The 25,213-nt window shown below is 48.1% G+C and overlaps 2 protein-coding genes and 1 long non-coding RNA gene across 4 annotated transcripts; 2 read left to right on the top strand and 1 right to left on the bottom strand.

Annotated features, from left to right (window-relative positions):
• Positions 1–5,564: 5,564 nt before the first annotated feature.
• Positions 5,565–13,235, bottom strand: LOC125172531 (uncharacterized). Its single transcript, XR_007154744.1, has 4 exons — positions 13,161–13,235; positions 11,188–11,295; positions 6,609–6,680; positions 5,565–5,651 (listed from the first exon to the last, which is right to left on the bottom strand). It is a non-coding gene; the product is annotated as an uncharacterized LOC125172531 (long non-coding RNA).
• On the top strand, positions 12,754–16,596 carry TEKT2 (tektin 2). The gene is given in 11 exon segments (XM_047870751.1): positions 12,754–12,852; positions 13,678–13,886; positions 13,969–14,094; positions 14,285–14,490; positions 15,019–15,168; positions 15,243–15,357; positions 15,513–15,620; positions 15,749–15,892; positions 16,056–16,135; positions 16,302–16,398; positions 16,400–16,596. Coding segments are annotated over 10 exon segments (1,299 nt in total). The 5' UTR covers positions 12,754–12,852; positions 13,678–13,730; the 3' UTR covers positions 16,517–16,596.
• A 620-nt stretch (positions 16,597–17,216) lies between these two features.
• ADPRS (ADP-ribosylserine hydrolase) lies at positions 17,217–23,949 on the top strand. 2 transcript variants are annotated; one of them, XM_047870750.1, is made up of 6 exons: positions 17,217–17,565; positions 20,535–20,631; positions 20,898–21,105; positions 21,275–21,393; positions 22,368–22,468; positions 23,107–23,949. In XM_047870750.1, exons 1-6 carry the CDS (start codon positions 17,355–17,357, stop codon positions 23,397–23,399), a joined length of 1,029 nt encoding a protein of 342 aa, XP_047726706.1. In that variant the 5' UTR covers positions 17,217–17,354; the 3' UTR covers positions 23,400–23,949. The 2 variants fall into 2 exon arrangements, with proteins under 2 accessions (XP_047726706.1, XP_047726705.1); XM_047870749.1 differs by having other exon boundaries at positions 17,223–17,565; positions 21,209–21,393.
• The last annotated feature ends 1,264 nt before the right edge of the window (positions 23,950–25,213 follow it).

The following is a 25,213-nucleotide window of genomic DNA, read 5'->3' as shown; positions in this document are numbered from 1 at the left end:
GACTGCGCCACCCAGGCGCCCCTAAAAAAAAAAATTTTTTTTATGTTTATTCATTTTTGAGAGAAAGAGACAGAGTGTGCATGGGGGAGGGGCAGAGAGAGAGGGAGACAGAATCCAAAGCAGGCTCCAGGTTCCGAGCTGTCAGCACAGAGCCTGATGTAGGGCTTGAACTCAAGAACCATGACCTGAGCCAAAGTCAGGTGCTTAACCAGCTGAGCCACCCAGGTGCCCCCTTTTCTTCTCTTTAAAAAAGGAAGAAAAGAAAAAGGATTTAAAGGTCATTCTTACAGAATTCTACTATAAGTAAATAATAGAGTCTTTAACATACTTAGGGAAGGAGGATCACACACAAATTATAGCTTGATTGAGAGACTATCTGAGCACTTTTTTTTGTTTGGGTTCCAAGGTTTTTCCTTTTTTTTAGTATATGTGCTGTCGAAGCGAGCACAAGGTTTTTCCTTTAAACAGACCATCCTTTGATTTGCTTTAGTGCCATCATTCTGTTTTGTGACATAATTGATGTTTTATGCCATTTATGAATTGTGTAGTTCTTCTCTCCCCACCCTCTCCCATATTCTCTCTCTCTCTCTCTCTCTCTCTCTTAAAAATAAAGGGGAGGGATAAAGCAAAAAGATAATGAGAATCATTAGAACGTAACTTCAGTTTACAGATGGGAAGAAACCCTAACTCTGTTCAGTGAAAATTAAGATTGAAAGTGTTAGTTAATGCTGCAGATATTATCTCTAGCCATAAATTAATTTTTGCCAACTAGAGAGTGATAAAGTAAACAGGATGTGTATCTGAAATATGTTAAAGCGATAAAAGAAAATTATTCTTGAAAGTACTGTTTCAACCTTCAGTAACGGAGATCCCCATATTCTTAAGGCAAATTAATGTAGCTTCTGGTTTTAATGAATGAGCCAGACTGATTTAAACTCTAAAATGCTTGTGATTTTCATTCTGACATGTCTTCTTAAATATATAAAAATTATATTGGATGAACACTAGACTGTTCTTTTCCCTTAATGTACATATCATTTACATAGATATCTCTCATATGCCTCTTGATGTGTGCAGAATTCTATATTTTTAAAAAAGCCTTTTTTAACCCAATTCCTAGTCAAGCCTGAGCTATAAAGGAGAAAGTATAAGGTGTTTTCGAATGCAAGAACTTTTTAGAAGATCACAAATGGAAAAAGACTGTTGAAAAATGTGTTGCCTTTTAGAGTAGAAAGGGCTCTAAACATGAGCCAGAGACTTGGAGTTTGGTCAGAGCTCTACCACTAACTTGCTCTGTCCTTAGGCAATTTCCTCAATCTCTCCAGGTCTCCTTTCTCCTTGTAACATAGTAGTGATAATACCTGCCCTCACCTACCTCACAAAGTTGTAAGAATAGGATAAAGTTTGTGACAGTGTTTGAGTTCTCCGATATTCAGAAGTCCAAGACCATAGAATATTGTTGTATGAAGGGTTCATTTTGTTTGCCTCTATGAGTATCTTTAATAACCATGGATCATTTTATCAAACAGGCATAAGAGAAACTTAGGACTTATCCTGGTATGATATTCACTTACAAACATAATCCTGTTTGTTTCTCCCCTGCCAGATATCCAGGCTAAATTTTTCTTTATAATAATCTTGGGTAAAAGCGTAACTTCAAAAACCAAACTCCTTTTAGTGGTGCTATGGCAGCTGCGATTGTATTTTGAATTAGATTAATGTGGTGAAACTATCAGATAATCAGAAATTAACTTTGCCTTTGCTTTCAGGCATTTTTGCTACATGTTGGCATCAGAGGCTGATGTACAACCAGATAGTTATCCCTTTGTTTCTTGTCAGATTTTTGACACCTTTTTTTGGAGTAGGGGTTAGGTTTTAAGAAAGAAAGTGTGCTTATTTCATTCATCACTTTGCAGTGTTGAACCTTGCTTTCCAATCACCATGTATCTGTAAAAGCTGAAATATAGTAAAAGTTTTCTCCTTCATTTTAATTCAGTTCTGAGCATCTGCAGGTGATATCAGGTAGCCTGTAGTTGGTGTCTGACCCAGTTATCTTTACAGATCATTGGTAGAACCTTCACATTTGACAGGCTTACCCATTTTTCTGGACAAAAGGGGCTCCTGTTTCTAGGAAGTAACAAAGGGCACATCATCACAGGTTGTGTAAGCAATTGCTTTTTTTTTTTTTTTTTTTTTTTTTTTGCAACAGACAAGCTTGGTTTTTGTTGTTGTTTTTTGTTTTAAGAAAAAAAGGCTGCATTTTAGGTACACAGGGTATGGGTGCATTCAACACTTATTTTAATCAACAGATGCTGACCTCTCCTGTTGTGGCAGTTGGACTTTTCCAACTCATCACTAACATGGGTGGTATCTCTCTTAGTTTTATAGGATAATGAGAGTTACAGGTACTGAAAGTGGAAAGTTGGGGAGATTCAGGCTTGGAAAATGAACAAAAGTCCACCTTGCTGAGTGAGATAGCTAAAAACATTGATATATCAGGAATACTTTTAATTAAGCAATTTTTGCTGTAATGTGTCGCTTTAATATTTCTCTTTAGTTATGGACCCAAAAGTATTACTGTGTCTTGTGAGTAAAGATCATTCTTGTGGACTAGTATATGGATGCATACATAGGCTGTGAGAAGCAATGGTTTTGTGTGTGTGTGTGTGTGTGTGTGTGTGTGTGTGTGTGTGTATAAATATTCTATGTTTATAACACTATGTGTATTACTTAAATTTATATAGAAAAAAATAATGTGTTTCGTTAGTGTTTTGGGGACTAAAATTGTAATATAACCATTCCAGTGTAATCTGACGACTCACTCTAGAGAACATTTATATTACACACAAATGCACACCCCTAAAGCATTGCTAACTGCTCCCACTTTAGATAATTGCTGCTTTTTTTAAACCCTAAGTAATGGAGGAGGAAATAGCACTCTTTTTAAAGGGGCTTTTCTGAAAAGTCAAATGTAAATACAAGACATGTGGGGAGGGTGGGACCACCTGCAAATATCCTGCAGATGGACAAATAGCCTTTTAAATTTTACTTTTTAACCATCTTGACCGTGTGTGCCTATTTGTATTGCAGATGTGAACTATTTTTGGGGGTTGATATCAGTATGTTTTGAAACTGAATTATTACATAAAATCAGAGTAACCTCTTTCTCCGTCCTCCTTTTCCACACTAACTATTCTTGCCAAATATTTCTGCTGATACCGAGGTTCAGCATGGTAAAATGATGGACTCTAAAACCTCCTTCCTCATCTTCCCCATCCTGTCTTACACCTGGTCTGGCCTTCTAATTTTTGTTGGCTTTTCATAAGTAAGAACAATTTACTGTAGCGATATAAAGACTGCAGAATTTCAAAATGTTTATCTATAAGCCTTCCTTTGTTAATGTTTGGTTACACAGTAACATCAGTTGAAACAGTGGAGTCTGAGTTTGTAACATTCTTTAGGACTAGATAAGATCTTGAATGATAATGAAACTTGACTGCCACGTTTTATTAACAGGAAAGCGGAGGTGGGAGCAAACTACGATATATATGTGATAAGTGTACAATTAGAAATACCAAATGCCGAATCCTATCACTGTGTACTTGGGGGGCCAGGCTTTTGGATTTGGTTGTCATTTTAATTCCTTGAAGACTATATGTAATTATGCTCAGCAGAAGGCAAATAAAGTTTTTAAACAAAAGTGCTTCTTTTGGTATTTAAAGTTTGGTAGCAAATTTTCTACTTTGAGTTAAGTTACCTTCCCCCAAAAAATTACTAGAAAAACCTTAGGGTTGAGGTTGAGAAGCTTAAAGAAGATGCTTTTTAAGCAGTTGTCACTTATATATTTTATGTTAAAGAAATTGTCATAATTCTTCCTGAGCCAAACTGTCACTAAAATGTCCCGTGACAGAACCACTCCTCTTTTTTCTGGCATTCTGCATATTGGAAGGGTTCTGTGTTGTATTTGTTTTTTAATCCTTAATTTAAAAAAAATTAATGGTTTTAGTGTTGCTTAGCTTCAGTTTGAAGTGTAAATTTCACTAATAATTGCAATAAAAAAGAAAAGCTTTGCTCCAAACTTTTATTGTGTTGGTCATCATTACAGTTCTCCCAGCTTAGGTAAAGGGAGCCGTTGTGATGCAGTGAAAACGATTGAGACTCTAAGAGTCATGAAGTCCTGGGTTCAAACTATGATTGTGTAACACTCTGGACAGGTTGCTTGATGCTTTTAAGTCTCAGTTTCCTCCATTAGAAGAAGATAACAGGGCTCTTGGGACATTAAATGAGATGATCCCTCTGACAATGTGCTCCTTCCTTGGGGCTAACTCACTACTTTGAAACAGTCCAGCTTAAATATGAAATCTTGGGGTCATGAGTTTGAGCCTCATGTTGGGCGTAGAGCTTAAAAAAAAAAAAAACCTCGTCCCTTCATAATCTCCACTAAGCCAGTTTATGTCTTCCAGAACATCCCTTCTTTCTCTTATGTCTTCCTCACTCCAGTCTTCTCCCAGCTACATGTCCCCAGACTCGGTACAACCCTAACAGTACTGTTTGTTCTTGAAGGACCTTGTTACCAACACTAAAAAAAACTAGTTAGCGGGGCGCCTGGGTGGCGCAGTCGGTTAAGCGTCCGACTTCGGCCAGGTCACGATCTCGCGGTCCGTGAGTTCGAGCCCCGCGTCCAGCTCTGGGCTGATGGCTCAGAGCCTGGAGCCTGTTTCCGATTCTGTGTCTCCCTCTCTCTCTGTCCCTCCCCCGTTCATGCTCTGTCTCTCTCTGTCCCAAAAATAAATTTAAAAAACGTTGGGAAAAAAAAAATTTAAAAAAAAACTAGTTAGCTTACTAACAAATGCTGATAGGTGACACTGTGTGTGTCAGTAGACAAGTTTGACAGTTGAAGAGAATCACTCTACTGGGGATTTTGCCCAGTAACTACACAGGTATAGGAAATTTTTTAAAAATCAGTAATTATAGCCAAATGCATACAGTTAAATGGAAATATGTGTAGCAATGACACAGAGACCATGCTCTGAAAAATCACAGAGGCTCTAATGTAAGACAGGCATAGAAAAGTGGCATGGTTCTCAAAGCACACTTCAGTCGGCCTGCTGATATGATTGTTTAGGGAGACGTGAACTGGACAGAACAAATAACCAATTATATTAGAGTTCAGGGGCTTGAACTTTCTTCATAGAAAGGGGTGCTCAGTGCAGTACACTTAAGCATGTGCAGAAATGAGGTGGCAGTCCAAGAGTCAAAGGTGATTTTGCTTTTGGGGGGTCGTGCCTCTTGAACTTTAAGTTCTTGTGGTTTCCGTTGTCTGATCACTTGACAGATTCTTCATAGTTGCTGAGACTTGCATACCTTGCAGATGCTTCCAGAAAATTAGGTTAATCTGTCAATGCCAGGAAAGGACATGATCATTTTTATGATATTTTATAAGATGTTTTTATCATAAGGGGAACTGAAATCTTTAGTCTTATCTGTAGAAGGAAGATGATTGGATTCCTATCTTCCATCACTTTTGTTACTTCTACAGTATCCACGGTTTACAAAGATCATTGCAACACCTTTACTCAGCAGCCCTTTTCTCGTGCTTGTCTCTATGAAAAGATCTTCCTCTAAGAATAATGCTTGAGTTCAAAATGTGTCTATAATTATAAACAAATCAGACATATTAGAGGCTTAGGATTATGAAGCCTAATATGACATCTGATTCTCAGCTAAAACAAAGTGTAACAGACTTGCTAAATGGTTTAGAAATAGCCCAAAAGTATTTGAAACTGCTAAATGTACACTATTACTCTGTCTTTACTGTAACATATCTTGCTAAATGGAGTTTGCACATTATCTTGTAAACACCAAGACTGAAAACAACGTAGGAGTCATTTTTTGATTTGGGGGTGGGGGGGGGGTTGGTACCCCAGGTTGGGAACATAGGAATAGTTCTGATGCTGCACCAGACAGGATTTCAGTAACCACTATCATTCAGGCATCATTCAAAATGTCCTTTGTATCTTATACAAATGTAGCGTTAAGGCCGTTATTTTTTTAAGATTTTTTTTTTTTTTAAGTAATCTCTGTGCCCAACATAGCACTTGAACTCACAACCCCGAGATCAAGAATCACATGCTCCATTGACTGAGCCAGCCAGGCACCCCAACAAGGTTGTTTGACCATGTTTATATATTTTGTTTTGTGAGTTTAATTTTTCTAATTTATTTTTGTACTTTCATAGAGATTTTATATTATGAAAGTTGGCCATCTGTGGTATCCTTCTGAATTGTATTTTTAAAAATCTAGTAGGAGGTGCTATCTAACCCTTTAATTACAAAAAGTATGACTATTGTCTACATTAAGGCCCTTTAGATACTGATTTGGAAATCTGGGGGTGCTGAGTGGCTCAGTTGGTTGAGCATCTGACTCTTGATTTCTCAGGTCATGATCCCAGGGTCATGGGATCGGGTCCCACGTCAGGCTCTGTGCTGAGCGTGCAACCTGCTTGGGAGGGATTCTCTTTTCTCTGCCCCTCTCCCCCACTAGCACTTATTCTCTCTCTAAAATAAAAAAGAGAAAGAAAAAACCTGCACAAAAGTGTAACATTTTACCTTGAGTATGGCGAGCTACTTTCCATTCATTTTAACCGAGAGATTTTTTTTCTTATGCAAGAAGAGTGAGCTCTGAGGATAAGAAGAGAAAATCAAGTGGAGGAAAAAACAAAACAAAAACCTGTTTCAACCTCCAGGGCAAATCAGCAGCAGCTCTGTAGTGGAACCAGTAGTCATTTTTGACTAATGTGCTATGCGAAACTATTAGCCTCACCTAAGTCTCCGCCCTGAGGATCTCAGGACAAATGCCAGACCAGCAGAAAAGCATACTGGAAAAAAGGACAGAGTCAAACGGTTCCCTCTGGAGTAAGTAATAAATGTACAAGCAAAGAAATACTTAAGTGAAAGAGGCCACCTCTTTCCACCCACTCCATGTTTAAAAAAAAAAGAAAAAAGAAAGATGGGGGGCCCCTGGCTGGCTCAGTTGTTAAGAGTATGTGACTCCTGATTCAAGCCCCACGTTGGGCATAGAGCTTACATTAAAAAAAAACGGGGCGCCTGGGTGGCGCAGTCGGTTAAGCATCCGACTTCAGCCAGGTCACGATCTCGCGGTCCAGGAGTTCGAGCCCCGCGTCGGGCTCTGGGCTGATGGCTCAGAGCCTGGAGCCTGTTTCCGATTCTGTGTCTCCCTCTCTCTCTGTCCCTCCCCCGTTCATGCTCTGTCTCTCTCTGTCCCAAAAATAAAAATAAACGTTGGGGAAAAAAAAAAAAAAAGTAATTTCCTCTGGGACAATGATACCCAACTCTGTTGGCAAATAACTCTTATATAAAACCTCAAGATCTTCCACCAGACCTTGGAAGGAGGGTTACTTAACCGTACATAGCCAGACCCAGTCCCAATTTAAAGCAAAACTCTTCTAATGTAACACGAAGTTGTTGCTTGAAAAACATTCCCGCAACCACAGCTGCCACATTCTAAAACAGCGATTTGCAGAGTTTAATTCACTAGTAAACACCTTCAGTCTTTGCTGTCATTTGCCAGGCATGTTGGTAAGCTGCTTAGGACTTCACTTTGATTATCTACGTATGACAACAAAGAAGATGAAAAAAAAAAGTCTTCAAATTTGTTCTTTGTTTTTTCTGCTTAAGAGGGGAAGAAAGGCTAAAACAGAACAGCTTTTAAGATGTTCAGTTTGGTTTTCTGCATATTGGCAACAACTGATATTTTAGTATGCTACTAAATAGGAAAAGATGAATGAAATTATCATTCACCCTGTGAATTATCTTTACATCTATTTTCCTCTTAGCTTTAAATTAAATAGAAAACAACCTCAAGTGAACACCAAAATAGGAACTGCTGTTTTCTTAGAGACACGGCCACTTGAAAGAAAAAAATAAGGAAAGATAATTTATGTAAAATCTCTCCAGAGAAAAGGAAGTTAATGATCATGGAGAAATTATGGTCCAGCATTCAGGTAGTTTATAATGTCTACAAAGATCAAGCAGCATAGTAGCATACCTCAGTAGGAATGGCTTGGGCAAGCGTACTAAGTCATACTGTATTTGTGTGTAGGCATTGGAAGCGCCTGCCACGGAAAGATACTTGCACTTTGGAAGACAACACACAAAACTGGTTGTGCAGGCAATATAGTTACATTCAGTAGCTATAGGGGTACCTTATCAAGATTTTTTTCAAGCTTATGTATATTTTGAGAGCGTGAGCAGAAGAGGGCAGAGGGAGAGAGAGAATCCCAAGCTGACATCACAGAGCCTGACATGGGTTTGATCCCACAAACTGTGAGACCATGACCTGAGCTGAAACCAGGAGTCAGACACTTAACCAACTGAGCCACCCAGGGACCCCGAGATGCTATTTTTCGTATTAGAATAAGATCACCCAGGGGCGCCTGGGTGGCTCAGTCGGTTAAATGTCCGACTCTTGATTTCAGCTCAGGTCATGATCTCACAGTTTGGTGAGCTCGAGCCCCCTGTCAGGCTCTGTGCTGGCAGTGCAGAACCTGGTTAGGATTCTCTGATCCTCCCGACTCATGCTCTCTCTCTCAAAAGAAATAAACATTTTTTTTTAAAGAAGCTCAGCTGACCATTAATTCTTTTATTTAAAGTTTATTTTTGAGAGAGAGAGTGCATGCTCACAAGAGTAGCAGGAGGGGGTGGGCAGAAAGAGATGGGGACAGAGGATCCAAAGCAGGTTCTGTGCTAACAGCAGAGAGCTGGATGCGGGGTTCAAAGTCAGGAACCATGAGATCATGACCTGAGCCAGGTCGGATGCTTAACCAACTGAGCCAGCCAGGCACCCCAATTAAAGTACTTTAGAACATTGTTCTGATTCGGTAGAAGTTGTACTCTCTGAGGTTTTGAATCATTGGAATTCACTAAATTAGGTAGTCTCTGACATTTACTGGAAGGAGAAAATTGAGTACAGAGAATATACATATTATAGTACTTCACAGATTTTGAGAGAAAATGGCTTGTTGTTGCCAAGCCACTTCATGTCTCCTGTGGCTAAATCTCAAATCACTTTAAAAAAAAAAAGTTACAAGTTAACAGTCTTCTGCTTCATGTTTTTTTTTTTTTTTCACATTAAAAATAATGTCTTCCTTCATTGTATCTCTAGTATCCTTTAAAACCCATGAGAATGCTGAATGGATATTTAGGTTCTTTAACTTTAAAGAGAAATAGCAGCCAATTGAGGAACACCACAACTAGACATGTGCCAGTCAAGCTCATTTTCTTCCTCTTCATAATATTCATACGTGATGTGGCTGCTTGATCTAAGAGCAGCATTCCCAGGGTAATGCACATATTAAATAGGGAACTGATGCATATTTCTGCCAGAAACTGAAAGTAACCCACTCATGGATATAATGTATAAGACCTGTACGAGGATCCCTTTGAGCATATGGGGCTCTGTTTATATGTGTCCACCTGAGACTAGATATCATCACAATCACAAAACACAGAGCTTAAAGCTGCCCACAAGATTTTGTTTAAAATAAATTCCCTATTTCATTTCAATAAATGCACAATTCCCCCCAAAAGAGCCAAAAATAGCCCCTGCTTGGAGGGGTCGTGATAATTTGTGGGCTTCCTGACTCTGATGTTGGCCTTTCTTAGTTCTCTCAGCAACCCAGGCAGCCATTTGCTCAGCTGGGATACCCCTTCCCTCCAAATGGTAAATGTCATCTGACGTAAATTTCTTCTTAGCAGAAAAGTGGACACTTAGAAATGACATCAGCTGGGGCATCTGGAAGGCCTCAGGGCTTTCATCATAATCCATCATCACAAAAACAAAACAAAACAAAACAAAAACCTTTCTGTTGAATGCACTGGAGTGCTGCCAGGACTGTGCCAAGATCTGAAATTCTTCAGCAGTTTTGCTTATTACACATGATCTAAACTGCAATGGTAAACATCACAATAACAGTGGTTTGGGTGTTTCTAGTACAAAACGATGGCGGCTGGGTGGCTCAGTTGGTTAAGTGTCTGACTTTGGCTCACGTCATTATCTCACAGTCTGTGAGTTCGAGCCCCAAGTTGGGCTCTGTGCTAGCAGCTCAGAGCCTGGAGCCTGCTTTGGATTCTGTGTCTCCCTCTCAATCTCTCTCCCTCTCTCTCTCTCTCTCTCTCTCTGTCTGTCTCTCTCTCTCTCTCTCTCTCTCTCTCTCTCTCTCTCTCCTCTCACTGTGTCTCTCTCTCTCAAAAATGAATAAACATTAAAAAATTTCCAAAATGATAGAACATGGCATCACTCATTCTTAACACTCCATTTTTCTTGGTCCAATCCATCAGCTGCCTGACCTTTTCTGCTAATACCTTCTTCCTTTGGCCAGGATGTGCAGGAACCTCATGAGTCATGAACACCAAGGCCACCATCATAGTCAGAGATACATGCCAAAGCCACCACCATTCTGCCATATTTGTTTACTGCTTTCAGTTATAAAATGTTTCAAAACATAAACTAAAATTTCTTCATTTCTTCCAGCAATTAATTTTTCCAAGACCTTTATTTCCCTGTCTTCTTTAACCCTAGTAAAAGAGCAATATCACAAAGTCCCATGCATGTCTGGTTTGTGAGCTATATATTAGAGTTTAGAAAATACTCTGTGGGGAAAAATATATATATTCCATGGTCAGGAAGTTTGGGAAATGTTCTAGCCTCAGTCTTCCTGGAGCACTCCAGACTCACATTTCTAACTGCCTGCCAGGCAGCGCCTGGATCCACCACAAGCACCCCAAACTTCTGAAAAGCCGACCTCATCTTCCCCTTACCTACCAAGCTCCCTTGGTTCTCCCCTCTTTCCTCTGTGGAGGTATTTATCACACCATCCCACCAATCACTGGGGTGTTAAAACTGAGGACTCTTCTGGGACTTCTCTCTTTCCCTCATCTGTCAAACCTGAGCTTGGTGCCCCAGCTCAGGTTTGATAATTGAGGGTGGCTCAGTCGGTTGAGCATCTGACTTTGGCTCAGGTTGTGACCTCGCAGTACCTGAGTTTGAACACAGGATCAGGCTTGCTACTGTCAGCATGGAGCCTGCTTCAGATCCTCTGTTCCCCCCCCCCCCCATCTCTGCACCTCCTCTGCTTACACACTCTCTCTCAAAATAAAAACATCAAACCTGAACTTGGCCTCTGGGGCAGATTGGCTGGGTTTGAATCCAGGCTTTACCACTATGTTATGTGACCCTGGGCACGTTCCTCACTTCTCTGTGCCTCAGTTTTCTCGCCTGTAAGACAAACATGGTAATAGCACCCACCTCCTAGGATCATTCAGCACAGTCCTCAGAAGAGGACCAGGCCAGCCTATGGGGGAGAGAGAGCATCCTTGCCTCCCTCTCAATTTCCAGAGCCACCACTAGAGGCAGTGTAGAGTTGTAACAGGGAGAAGGTGAACCTGAGTTTCCATCCCTGTCTTTTGCAGTGCCAGTCTCCAGTTGCCTCTGAAAACGGGGATAGTGCCTACCTCCCCTATTAGTTATCAACATTAAATGTCAACATTTCCCAAGGCCTAGAACAGTACTGGCATGGTTGAATTTTTTCCTTTCTCTTTTTAAAAAAATGGTTGGATTTTGGACGTACCTGTGTGGCTCAGTCGATGAAGCAATAGACTTTGCCTCAGGTCATGATCTTATGGTTGGTGAGTTCAAACCCTGCATGCCGGTCTCTGGTGTCAGCGTGGAGCCTGCTTCAGACCTTCTTATCCTTGTCTCTCTGTCTCTCCCCCCGCCCCCACTCACACGCATGTTCCCTCTCTCTCTCTCTCAAAAATAAATATAAAATTAAAAAAAAAAAAGGTTGGATTTTTGTAATGTATAGAATTTCATTTTTGTTATTATTATTATTATTTTGAGAGATAGAGAGCGAGTGGGGGAGGGACAGAGAGAGGGAGGGAGAAAGAATCCCAAGCAGGCTCTGCACTGTCAGTGCAGAACCTGATGTAGGGCTTGAACCCAGAAACAAACCAGGAGATTTGGTTTGAGCTGAAATCAAGAGTTAGGCACTTAACCTACTGAGCCAACCAGGCACCCCTCTAGAATTATTGAATCACTATATTGTACACTTGAAATTAATAGAACACTGTATGTTAACTATACTGGAACTAAAAGACCTAAAACAAGAAAAAAATGGCTGGATTTTGAGCTTTGCTTCTAACACCCCAGTTACCTCCCCATGGATGCGGCCTCTCCAAATACAAGCATCATTCCATCTCTGCCATCAAGCAGATGGATGCACTTCTTGGGCAAGACAGGACCAAATGAATGTGGGTCAATATTGTTGAATATATATATATATATATATATATATATATATATATATATATATATTTCTGGAAGGTACCTGACGGGGATTGAGCCTGAGCTGGAGATTACATTTTTTTATGTACTGTGTGTTTGTGTATGTATGTATATGTATGTGTGTGTGTGTGTGTGTGTGTGTGTGTACACACACACACACATACTGTAGACATATATAAAATAGATACATATTTTTACCATGTCGACGCATAACTTTTATCAAAATATAAATGTTTAACGTGTAAATGGAGTAAACGGGATATCGTGATGCCCTCCTCTCGACCCCCCACCCCCGATGCCCGCCGGCCGCCCCAGCCCTGCGGCCCCGCTGTCCTACTTCTCGAGCCTCCCGCCCCTCGGAGCGGCCCCGCGACGGCCAACCTAACAGCCAGTGTAGGTAAGGCGAGCGCGGAGGGCGGGTGCCTAGCAACCGGGGGCGCCGAACGGAGGCGCTTGGGACGCGAGGCGGAAGTGCGAACAGGGCTGGAGGTGAGAGGACTAGTAGCGGGGCGGGTAGGGGGGGCTCTCAACCAAGCCGAGTTCCCTCCCTGTCCCCCGCCTCCTCCTTTCTCGATGCCTGCTCCTGGGTATTAATTCAAACCAAAGATGAACATACGGGGGGGAGGGGGGGAGGGCTGGGCTGGGACATAGACAGACCCCAGCTCCTCCCAATCCGAGCCCTCACACACCCGCACCTTCCTCCTCCCACAAAAGGCGGAGGTTGGAGGTGGGACGACCTTATGGGGAGGGAGCCACCCCCCCCCCCCCCCGGCCCGCCCCAACTCCCTAATGCCAACCCGTGTTCCCTGAAAACCTAAGTCGTCCTCTCCTTGGATAGAGAACAGGGCTTCTCCTCTTAGAGCCTCAGGGTCCTGGCCCAAAGCTGGGGCGAAACAACAAAAGAAAGTTCCACACGACTTGGTTGCTGGAAGTAGGGGTGGAATAGATTAAGGGCTATTTTTCCTGCTAACGGCCCTCCCTCCAACCAGCCCCACTAAGCATTTGGCAACACACACACACACACACACACACACACACACACACACACACACACCCTGAAGGATTCCATTGTCCCCTTTCACCATTTTCCAGGACCTGCAGGGTCCAGGAGTTTGTGCCTGTGGATGGATGGATGGGTGGGAGGAGACTTGGTGCATACCTCCCACAAAGCTAGTAGAGTCAAGGCTGTTCCCAAGCAGGGTTCCTGCAGGAAGGGGGCTGCACAATAAGGACAGAAACATGTTCTTTGGGCTCTTGATCCAGAACAGGATCCCCTGAGTGGTCTCCTGCAGCCTCATTTTCCCTCTCCAGCAGAGGTGGGTGATTGGAACAGGCCTGGGGTGTTCTGACCCTTCAATCCCAGCACCATGGCCACGCTAAGCGTCAAACCCAGTCAACGCTTCCAGTTGCCGGACTGGCACACCAACAGCCGCCTGTTGTCCACCAATGCTGAGCGGCAGCGAGATGCTTCACACCAGATCCGCCAAGAGGCCCGGGTTCTCCGCAATGAGACCAACAACCAGGTTGGAGGCCAGAGCCTAGTTGGGTGGGCAATGGGGAGAGCCCCAATCCCACACCCTCTTTATCTGTCTTTGTCTCTTCCAGACCATTTGGGATGAACATGACAATAGGACTCGACTGGCAGAGAGGATTGATACGGTCAACCGTTGGAAGGAGACGCTGGACAAGTGTCTGACAGATTTAGATGCTGAGATTGACGCCCTAACACAGGCAGGGAGCCAGGGACCCTGCTGCAAAGACCTCCCCACCCTCCTCACTTTGGGATCCATGCACCCAAAGTTATGGGAGTATTGGGCAGCATGTCCATCTGAGTCACCCACTGGCCCCTCTGCTAAAGTGGGGATGAGTGCTGCTTCCCAGTGGATGGCCCCACTAGCATCCTGTGCCCTCTCCCTTCTAGATGAAAGAATCAACAGAGCAAAACCTGCAGGCCAAGAACCTGCCTCTGGATGTGGCAATTGAGTGCCTGACCCTGCGGGACAGTCGGCGTGACATTGATGTGGTGAAGGATCCTGTGGAGGAAGAGCTGCACAAAGAGGTGGAGGTCATTGATGGCACCAAGAAGGCCTTGCAACAAAAGATTAGCCAGGCCTTCCAGAAGCTCTGGTAAGGGAGCTGTATCATTCCCATGTTCCCCTGCACTTGAAGGCTGTGTGTCTTACGTGTGAAACATGTATTGTGGGTAGTGAGCAACTGGCTCTCAGGCTGCCTCCTGCCCCTGCTGTGCCCCCAGCAGAAACCACTCGCTGATTTTAGCACTCCTTCCACCACCTGAGACACGGTCTCAGAATGCTGCCCGTGACCCGGCTTTAGGCAGCCATTGCCAACTAATTGGGAGCATGAGAGATGAAGCCTATTTTCCACCACCCCCAAGTACCTTCTTGTGAGCCTCAGTGGGTGTGTGAGCCTCAGTGGGTGTAGCTACATACGTGTGTCCCCGTGAGTGTGTGCAAGCATGTGGGTGTCACCATTTTGTCCGTAGAGAGCCCCTCCAGCTGTGCTGGTCTATGTCTCTGCTGCAGCAGCTCCACTGTCAGCCCAGCTGGCCCAGCCCTCATGTCCCTTCAGTACAATGGGGGCTATGTTCTGGGACCTCGGGGGGATGGTTCCTGATCGAATCTGGCCCTTCCCCAGCCTCCTGCAGGAAGTCCGACAGCAGCTCAACTCTGACCATCGGGACAAAATGGAGACATTGGACATTGACAGAGGCTGCCTCTCTCTCAACCTCAAGTCCCCAAACATCTCTCTGAAGGTTAATCCACGCGTGTTCCCAATGGGTAAGAAGTGTTTCACCCAGTTTCTCCTCCCCACCTCACAGGCCATACTCGTATGACCCCAGTGTCTCCTGCCACCCACAGCTCCTCCAGCCTGCAGCAGTGGGATGACTTCAGCCAGTTCAACAAGGACCGGGCAGAGGCTGAGATGAAAGGAGCAGTAGAGCTGAGGGAGGCCATCGCCCTAACTATTGCCGAGGTGCCTGGCCACTCCCCACACCCTGTTCTCCCACAGCTAGTTGGTGGGCCAATTGTTCCTGTTGGCCATGTGGCATGCCATCACCTCACCTGAGCAACTTCCTCAATGGCCATGAGCTTACACCCTCCCCTTGCCCTGCCTCCCCTGTCCTTCAGACCAACAATGAACTTGAAGCCCAGAGGGTTGCAACAGAATTTGCCTTCAGGAAGCGGCTGCGGGAGATGGAGAAAGTATACAGTGAGCTCAGGTGGCAGGAGAAGAATGTGAGCCTTCTCTGTTGAATCCCTGGGGCCCCGGATGTCCTGCTGTGGGATGAGAGCCCACAGGAAGCCCTGACAGGGTGCACTATGGTGGGTTCAGCTGGTGGAGACCGGTCACTCTGTCCCTGCAGACCTTGGAGGAGATCGCCGAGCTGCAGGAGGACATCCGGCACCTAGAGGAGGATCTGCGCAGAAAACTACAGAACCTGAAGCTCTGCCATACCCGACTGGAGTCCAGAACTTACCGTCCCAATGTGGAACTCTGCCAGGACCAGGTGCAAGGGCTCCCCAGTGGGGCACGGGGTCCCTGCTAAGGCTTCCTCAGGATCACCCCCCAGCACATGTTTCTGGCGGAGCAGGGGTGCTGGTGGAGGGCAGTACCCAAACTCAAGGAGAGTACACTGATCTGGGCCTCCCAACCCACTCCCCTGCCTCTAGGCACAGCATGGCCTCACTGACGAGGTTCACCAATTAGAGGCAACCATTGCTGCCCTGAAGCAGAAGCTGGCACAAGCACAGTAAGTTTGGGGAGTGGGCAGCAGGGGGAGGGAGACACCGCCCACCCACAGGGCCTTTTGCTGCCTTCTGGCTTCCTTGATGTCTTCCTGACTGAAGGCCAGAGAGCTCTGCCCCGGCCTCCCAGGATCATGCAGGAGTGAGGGGTTGTTTGTGCCTCCTCCCTAGGGATGCTCTGGATGCTCTCTACAAGCACCTGGCCAGGCTGCAGGCTGACATCGCCTGCAAGGCCAACTCTATGCTGTTGGACACCAAGTGCATGGACCACCCGTCGGAAGCTGACTGTGCCTGCTGAGAAGTTTGTGCCGGAGGTGGACACCTTCAGCCGTACCACAAACCGCACCCTGAGTCCACTCAAAAGCTGCCAGCTGGAGCTGGTGTAGTGTTAGGTGGCTGAGGGATGAGGGGAGGGTCAGATGGGAGATGGAAGGTGGGGGCGGGGGGCGTGGAGAGAATGAATCTAATAAACGTGGTGGTTCTCAGTCCAGATGGTTTTCTGGTGCTGCAGCCAGCAGGGAGTGAGAGGCTTCCTGGCCCTCCTGTGTGTGGAAGAGCAAAGCTGAGGAACATCATCCCGCCCCCCCCCTCCCCCCCCCCCCCCCCCCCCCCCCCCCCCGCCCAGCTCCTTGTTCTCAATCTGATTCCTTCCCTCCTCCCTCCTCAGGGAAGTCCTCTCTGGACTAGGCCAGCATCCCCTGGGCTCTAGCAGCGTGACCGCTCACCAGCTTTGCTCCAGCTGGACCCCTGCCTGCCCTCCTGATGCCCAGGAGAGGCCCGGGGTGGGGTGGGGGTGAGGTGGAGGGGCAGGCCTGATGGAGCCAAGAGCTGGGACAGCCCTGGGGAGGGCTGGGATTGCTGGGGCCCAGAGCGAGGCTTCCTAAAAGCAGGCCACGGGAGCGGGGTGGGGAGGTGAGGGGTGGAGACAGTGGCCGCAAGGGCTGCTGTGGTCCGCTGGTCTGGCTCAGGGCCCTCCCCTCAGGGACCCTTTAGCGGCCGTCCCGCCCGTCTGTGACGTTTACGGGATTATGGAGCTAAAAGCGGAGGCCAGGCCCAAACCAGTGATGCCGGACGCCGGAGCTGCGTCTCCGGGCCGCTGGGCGGCGCTGTGGGCGCGGAGAGACGCCGAGGCTCCGGGACGCTGGGCGGCACTGTGGGGCTGGCGGGAAGCGTTGCTCTGGGGCGCGCGCCGGCCGTACCGGAAGTGGCGACTGCTCCGAGCGGATGGCGGCGGCGGCGATGACGGCGGCGGGCTGCGCGGGCGCTGGGGCGGCCCGCTCCCTCTCTCGCTTCCGAGGCTGCCTAGCCGGCGCGCTGCTCGGGGACTGCGTGGGCTCCTTCTACGAGGCGCACGATACCGTCACCCTGACGTCAGTCCTGCGTCACGTCCAGAGCCTGGAGCCGGACCCGGGCTCGCCGGGGAGCGCGCGGACAGGTGGGCGGGGCCGGGTGCACGTGAGGACGCGGAGGCCGGGGGTCCGCGGGGGCCTCGGGGCGGGAGGGACTGGCATCGGAGATAAGGCCGCCCGGGGCTGCGGGGGCCGGGTCTGGATGAGCCGCAGGCAGCTCGGACTCAGCGCGTCGGAATTCGAGCCCCGGCTTCGCACGTCTCGCCCCAGCTCGCGGCCGGGCAACACCATCCAATCAGCCGCGCAATCCTGAAACCCCGGTGTCATTCTTCTGCGTTGCGCCTGCTCCAGTGTATACGCCGCTGCCGTTTTTGCTCCTTCTACCCAGTTCTCCCAAATCACATTCTCCACACATCAGGGAGAACCCTTCTCGGAAACAGATGTTACGGGGGCCTCCACCGCAGGAAGCACTGCAGTGATTTTCCCTTATCCTCAGAATAGAAACAAACTCTTTAACGTGACCTACCTGGCCGGCCCTCCCCCGACTCTCCAGTTTCACTTTCTACCACCCTTGGCCTTCTGCACTCGTCTCCTCTCACCCCAGCTCGCTCTAGCCCAGGCTTTTGCAGTGCTGTATGTATAAAGCCTGTCTCCCCTCCACTGCTCTCCTTGTGCAGCCAGGTCCTCCCTCATCCAGATTTCTGACCAGCGTCATGTCTGAGGTCAAGCGGAGGATGATTCTTGGAGAGCATGTAGAACAGTAAGAAAAAGGGGCCATACTCAGAACGCTGAAGGAGCAAAAGGAGCTAGAGAACGAAATGGTTTGATAGGAAATGAGGCAGGGGGGCATGGGTATCGACACTACCCAAGAGAATTTCAAAATGAGGACACTAGTCAGTGGTGTCATGCTACAGAGAGGTTCAAGTCTGGTTTCGAAAAGCATTTTCAGTCGATGGGGAGCCTGGGTGGATCAGTCAGTTAAGCATCTGATTTCGGGGTTTGTGGATTTGAGGCCCGCATGGGGCTCTGTGCAGACAGCTCAGATCCTGGAGCCTGCTTTGAATTCTGTCTCCCTCTTTCTCTGCCCCACCCCTGCTTGTTCTCTTTCCCTCTCTCACTGAAAAATAAAAAATAAACGTTAAAAAAAAAAAAAGCATTTTCAGTAGAATGTTGAAACCTGGACGTTAGATTTCAATGGATTTAGGAGGAAGTAGAAAGAGGAAAAAGAGTATGGTTTAGTATGATGGGAAAGAGAGCCAGGAGCCATGGTTGAGGCAAAGATAAGACGGAGGGATGGTTTGTAATTTCATCTTTGGTTTGATGTTAAGATGAAGGGACAACATTTTAGGTTAGCAGGTGTTTGAGGACCTTTGGATACAAGTAGCAGAAAACTCAGGACGACCTGAGCAGAAAGAGAATTCATTGGGTGACATAACTGAGAAGTCCAGAGGTAGGTCTGGTTTTGTGCGGCGCTGAAATCCAGGGGCTCAAGTCACATCAAGACCCAGCTCCTCTCCTTATTCAGATCCACATTCTTCCGGGTTGGCTTCACTCGCTCTGGCAGACCCTCCCCGTGGGGTGACCTCAGCAGTTCCAGCAGAGGAAGTCTGTCTGCAGCAGCCCCAGCAGAAATCCCAGATTGCGTCTCCTCGGCCTGGCTTGGCCATCTATCCATCCCTGAACAAAGGAGTAGTAGGGTGTGCTATTTGAGGAGGCTGTTGGTGGTGTGAACCTTATGCCCTAACCACATGGGCTGAAGATGGTAGAGAAGTGGCTCCCTGGGGGCAGACTGGGTGCAGGAACCACACAAAGGGAGAATGGGTGTTGCTCTACCACACAGGGAGGGGTTGAGGGGACAGGAGAGAAGAGGAAGAACACGTCCCCTGAGGGGCTGGGCTGGATGGACTAGAAGAGGGACTCACTTGGTCAAGGGGTAACAAAAGAGTGTGGCTGTGGCTAAGAGGGCTGTTGACTCCTCTTCCTTGTGAAGCCAGGATGGGAGCCTCCTTAAGAGTGAAAGGGAGAAAGGGGTGGGGGGGCTTGCAATACACAGAGTGGAGTGGGGCTGGGGGCTCACAGGGAGTATGCTTCCTTCTCTGTAGCCCTCTCCTCCTGCAGTAAAACCAAGTCCTAGTCTTGCTGGCTCACAGCCCACTTGAGACATCATATAACCAGTGTTGCTGAGTCAGAAGTGCCAGAGCCGTACTCCCGGGCACCGAGAAGGAGAAGCAGGGCAGGTGGAGGGAGGGTCGACCCAGGCTCCAAGTTTCGGGGAGCAGTGGGATGTAAGAGAGACGAGGGAAGGGGCCTACAACAAAGGGCTTCAGATGCCAGGGCAGTGAATTTGGCCTGATCCTGAAAGCAACAGACAGCCGTTAGGAGCAGGAGAGTGAGTTGAGGAAAGTGATAGTCTGCTTTTAGGAAGAATTTTCTGCTGCACATATAGGCTGGGTTGGAGGGTGGGGGTGGTGGTGCAGGAGAGCTACAGTCAGGGCAGGCAGAAGGAAACAGATTTTCCTTTGGAAGTCAGCAGGTCATAAGTGACTCAGAATAAAGAATTGCTAAAAATCCCAAGGCCTGCAGCCCAGGAAACTGGCTGGGAGTGAGAGACTGACTTAAGGCATTCTAGAACTGGCAAATAAAAGTGGGAGGCCAGGGGCGCCTGGCTCAATCAGTAGAGCATGTGACTCTTGATCTTAGGGTCATGAGTTTGAGCCCCACATTGGATGTAGAGGTTACTTTAAAAAAACAATGGCGCCTGGGTGGCTCAGTTAAGTGTCAGACTTCAGCTCACGTCATGATCTCACAGTTCGTGGGTTCGAGCCCCACATTGGGCTCTGTGCTGACAGCTCAGAGCCTGGAGCCTGTTTCAGATTCTGTGTCTCCCTCTCTCTCTGCCTCTACCATGCTCACGCTCTGTCTCTCTCTGTCTCAAAAATAAACAAACATTAAAATAAAAATTTTTTTTAAATAAAGGAGGGGGGCAGGAGGCCAAAGCCACCACCTTCAAGCCCTGCAGTGTGATCTCACCCCCACTCCCACCCTGTCCCTGCAGAAGCATTGTACTACACAGACGACACAGCCATGGCCAGGGCCCTGGTGCAGTCCCTGCTGGCCAAGGAGGCCTTCGACGAGGTGGACATGGCTCACAGGTGAGGGGGACGGGCCTGGGGTGAGGCAAAGCAGGTGGGCAGAATAACTGCGCTTCTTGGCCAGAGTGATGATGTCGGTGCATGCTGGGACCCCCACCCTCAGCGGGACACAGTAATGCTGTGGCTTCCCAAGCCAGAGGTGACAGCCCTGCTGGGACAGGCTCCTTTGGTCCCTAAGCCATCTTCTTTGCCCAGCAGCCAGCGTTCTCTCCCAGCCCTGACAGGCATCTTTTCAACCCTAATCCTGTCTCCGTTCTCTCCCCTAGATTTGCTCAGGAGTACAAGAAAGACCCTGATCGGGGTTACGGTGCTGGAGTAGTCACTGTCTTCAAGAAGCTCCTGAGCCCCAAGTGCCGTGATGTCTTTGAGCCTGCCCGGGCCCAGTTTAATGGGAAAGGCTCCTATGGCAATGGGGGTGCCATGCGGGTGGCCGGCATCTCGCTGGCCTATAGCAGTGTCCAGGACGTGCAGAAGGTAATCCAGGTGGGCTGGTTGCTGGGCTTTCCCCTCCCTCCCTCTTCTCTGCAGGTTGGGTTCTGTGACAGCAAGTCTTCTGCCTCTGCTGCCTCTGCCCTAGTTTGCCCGGCTCTCAGCCCAGCTGACACACGCCTCCTCCCTGGGTTACAATGGCGCCATCCTGCAGGCCCTGGCTGTGCACCTGGCTTTGCAGGGGGAGTCATCCAGTGAGCATTTCCTCCAACAACTCCTGGGCCACATGGAAGAGCTGGAGAGTGACGCCCAGTCTGTCTCGGATGCCAGGGAGTGAGTATGTGGGATGGAGACAGGCTGGAAGGATGCTTATGGGTATGCATGCATTGCGGGGTCCTCTGGCCTGGCCACAATTTTAAGTTAATTTATTTATTTTGAGAGAGAGTGCACTCGTGTGTGTGAGCAGAAGAGAAAGGGAGAGAGAGAGAATCCCAAGAAGGTTCTGAGCTGTCCGTGCAGAGCCCAACACAGGGCTTGATCTCATGAATCGTGAGATCATGACCTGAGCCAAAATTAAGAGTTAGGTGCTGGGGCGCCTGGGTGTCTCAGTCTATTAAGCATCCAACTCTTAATTTTGGCTCAGGTCATGACCTCACGGTTTTTGAGATTGAGCCCCACATTGGGCTCTGTGCTGATATCGTGGGGCCTGCTTGGGATTCTCTCTCTCCCTCTGTCTCTGCCCCTCCCTGCTCATGCTCTCTTGCTCTCTCTCTCTCTCTAAAAATAAACATTGAGAAAAAAAAAAAACCTCACATATTTAAAAAAAAGGGGGGGGGGGCGCTGGGTGGTTCAGTTAAGCATCCCACTTCAGCTCAGGTCATAACCTTAAGGTTCATGAGTTTGAGCCCCACATTGAGCTCACTGCTGTCAGTGCAGAGCCCACTTCGATCCTCTCTCTCTCTCTCTCTCTGCCCTTCCTCCACCTTCTCTCTCTCAGTCTTTCTAAATAAACATAAAAAAAAAAAAAGGATGCTTAACCCAGGTGCCCCTGAAACCTCCCTTCTTGAATTGCAGACTCTTAGGAGGGATGGGAAGAGCTCATTTGCCTTGACTCTGCTTTGAGGCCCTTAGGGTACCAGGAAATTAAAAAAGCAACTCACTTCTAGCCCTCTCCCACTTCTTGTCAGGACGTCTGTGCTGGGTGTCAGCCTGATCACTCCCGCCTCGCCCTCCCACACCCCTTCCCCTGCCTTCCATCTCTACCGTGCTGGCTCCGGCCTCCCTGAAATCTCACCCCTGACCCACAGGTTGGGCATGGAGGAGCGTCCCTACTCCAGCCGACTGAAGAAGATTGGAGCCCTTCTAGAGCAGGACTCAGTGACCAGAGAGGAGGTGGTGTCTGAGCTAGGTGGGTAGACCCCTCCCCCCCCCACACACACACAGCCGTCACCCTCTGGGCTAGGCCTGGGCATGGGGACAGGACGGGAACCTGGAGGCATGCCTGCTTTTGTGTTTTTGCCTGGGGCTGCTGTGACAGCAGAGCCAGCTCTGTGCAGTCCCTGTGCAGGGTTGTAACCAGAGCACCTTCTTGCTCTATGGCTCTTCTAGGGCTGCAGCACCTTCAGCCTTACAGATAAATGTCCCCAGAAATGGCAGGTGGCTGCTGGTTTGGACAGTTGGTGTTGATAACTGATGCTCATTTACACGGCACTTGTCCTGTGTTCTGGGCACCTTGCAGAAGACTTTACCTGTGGCCCATTTCACCCCCACACTAGCCCTGTGAAAGTCTCTGACTTCATTCCCTCTCTGCCCAAGATGTCGAATCCCAAAAACAGGAATCTTAGCCATTAAGGAACTTTTCTGATCCATGGCTAATAGGAGAGAGAGCCAGGATTTGAACCTGGGTAGTCTAATTCTAGAACCCGTGGTCTGAATTATGGCCCAGCTTGAAGTTGAGAGTATTGGCTTGGGGTGAGTGGCCAGAAGAAGCCTGGGGACATAGAGAGTGGGTGAGTGCTGTGTCCCCATACGTTGGCTTCCCTACAGGGAATGGCATTGCTGCCTTTGAATCTGTGCCCACCGCCATCTACTGCTTCCTGCGCTGCATGGAGCCTGACCCTGAGATTCCCTCTGCCTTCAACAGTCTCCAAAGGACTCTTATCTACTCCATCTCACTGGGGGGGGACACAGACACCATTGCCACCATGGCCGGGGCCATTGCTGGTGCCTACTATGGGATGGAACAGGTGCCAGAGAGCTGGCAGCAAAGCTGTGAGGGCTACGAGGAGACAGACGTCCTGGCCCAGAGCCTGCACCGGCTCTTCCAGAAGAGTCTGTGAGGGCCACAGCTGCTGGGGCTCCACTGTGTCCAGCAGGACCAACTACAGCTCAGATTGGAAACCCAGAGGCTTACTGCAGCATAGGTCACTGCCTCCGTCATCCTGCAGTGTGGGTGGAGCATACCTCTGGGGCGGGGTCTCTGGGGGAGGTCATTGGACAGTGAGTGTGGAGGGCTGGTGCCTCCATGATGCTCGGTTTCCGCTCACTGCAGAGCGTTGGGCAAGCCCGGCTCCTCGGGCACACGGGAGGGATCTGGACAGCTTTGATCTTGGAAGGGCATTTGTGGCATTTTCCTTTATTATCTAACACATGGGGTTGGGTGGGGGGCAGAAGTGATCAGCAGTAGCGTCATTTCCCCTTGTTGGGATTTAGCCAGTTTGCCAGAGAGCATGTCTTTGGACAGAGCCCCTGGGCAGTAAGTTTACATGGATCAGGGAAACCAGCACTTGCATCTAGCTGATCTAGATACATACCTGGCCCTTGACTGTCATGGAGCTTATTAACAGCTTCCAGCAGAACTCCCAGCAATAAAATTGTTGGTAAATCCTACCACTGGTTCGTAAATCTCTCCTGTGCCCTGGATTCTGTCCACTTCACCCCACCCTTGACCTTCTCAAGCCTGGTGCCTCTTTATCGGCTCTGCCAGGAGCTAGGAACACAAGGCTGCCGAGATGTCAGGCAGATTCCTCCAGTTCTTCCAATTGTCTGCACAGCTGGTTCATCCAGGAAGGGCAAAGTGAGCATGATTTTGTCCTTTGGTCACTCAAAGTGGCCCAGGCAGTGGGCGAGACAAGCCAGATGTCCCTGGTTTCAAAGCCTGACTTCTTCATAGGTTGCTTCCCAAGTAGGACCCAAGAACAGGACCCCTGTAGGAGGATGCAGAGGGCAGTCTCTCTCACCGGATTGCCAACCATGGGGTGAGGAGGGTACATCGTGCCTTTGCCCTGCGTGGACTGAAGGCTGTGTGCCTCATTCTGTTATCTTGGGCCCCAGTCAAAGGCCTTGGCTTGAAAGATGGTTCTGTATACCATTTTGAGGAAAGGAAAATTTTAAAAGGGAGAAGACCTCTCCCCTCAAACTTCTGGGATATTTTCAGATTATCCTAGCCTCAGGGGAGAGAGAAGCATGCCCAGCTTTGCAGCTAACCTGAGGTTTGAGGACTGATGGGCAGGTCTGCTTTCAGCCAAGATTGTGTCCTGCCAGGCAGGGGCAAACCACAGGACTTCCCAGGACTTGGATTGTTTCAGGTTTGCTGCCCCATCCCTAGAGCCAGGGACCGATGCCTAGTGCTCAGCATGGGAAGCTGCGGGCAGGTGCTTTCAGTCCAGGACAGCACCTCCAGTCGTGCCTTCAGCAGCGGGCCTGGCACTGGCCCCACCCTCAGGATCAAAGGTTCATAATTTCATTCATAATTTGTATCAAATGTTGAAACTTGGTCCTTGGGATTCTGAGCCAGCTCTCATGCTCCCCCACCCCTAAGAGCTTGCAGGAATGTTCCAGGGAAGCTCAAACCATCTCCCCCAGCTCCAACCCCAATCACTGCCTTGCTTTGGTTGCTTAAAATGCCTCTTGGCATTTACTTGGTGCAGAGCCTTAGGCAGCTTAGGAGCATCCAGCATTTGCAATGTGGTGACAGAACCCATGGCTGGGGGCTTGGGGAGCAATGCATGCTCCTTGAGAGAAGGCATAGAACGAGAGCCCCAGAGAGTTCCCTGGATGCCTTATGAAATCCAGAGGCTTGAGATGCCTCCACATCAATGCCAGTTCCTGCACAGCACTGTTTTATACAACAGGTTTTATTGAGGTGTGTCAA

The sequence above is a fragment of the Prionailurus viverrinus genome, chromosome C1 (assembly GCF_022837055.1).
Source record: "Prionailurus viverrinus isolate Anna chromosome C1, UM_Priviv_1.0, whole genome shotgun sequence".
NCBI classification, from domain to species: Eukaryota; Metazoa; Chordata; class Mammalia; order Carnivora; family Felidae; genus Prionailurus; species Prionailurus viverrinus.
The sequence above is the reverse complement of the archived record's forward strand: the minus strand, read 5'-3'. Positions and strand labels throughout refer to the sequence as shown.

Coding starts and splice junctions, on each gene's coding strand:
- ADPRS (XM_047870749.1), top strand. CDS start 17,355: ATGGCGGCGGCGGCGATGACGGCGGCGGGCTGCGCGGGCGCTGGGGCG. Junction 21,106..21,208: donor GTGTCCAGGACGTGCAGAAG/GTAATCCAGGTG, acceptor CCTCTGCCCTAG/TTTGCCCGGCTCTCAGCCCA. Junction 22,469..23,106: donor GGAGGTGGTGTCTGAGCTAG/GTGGGTAGACCC, acceptor GCTTCCCTACAG/GGAATGGCATTGCTGCCTTT.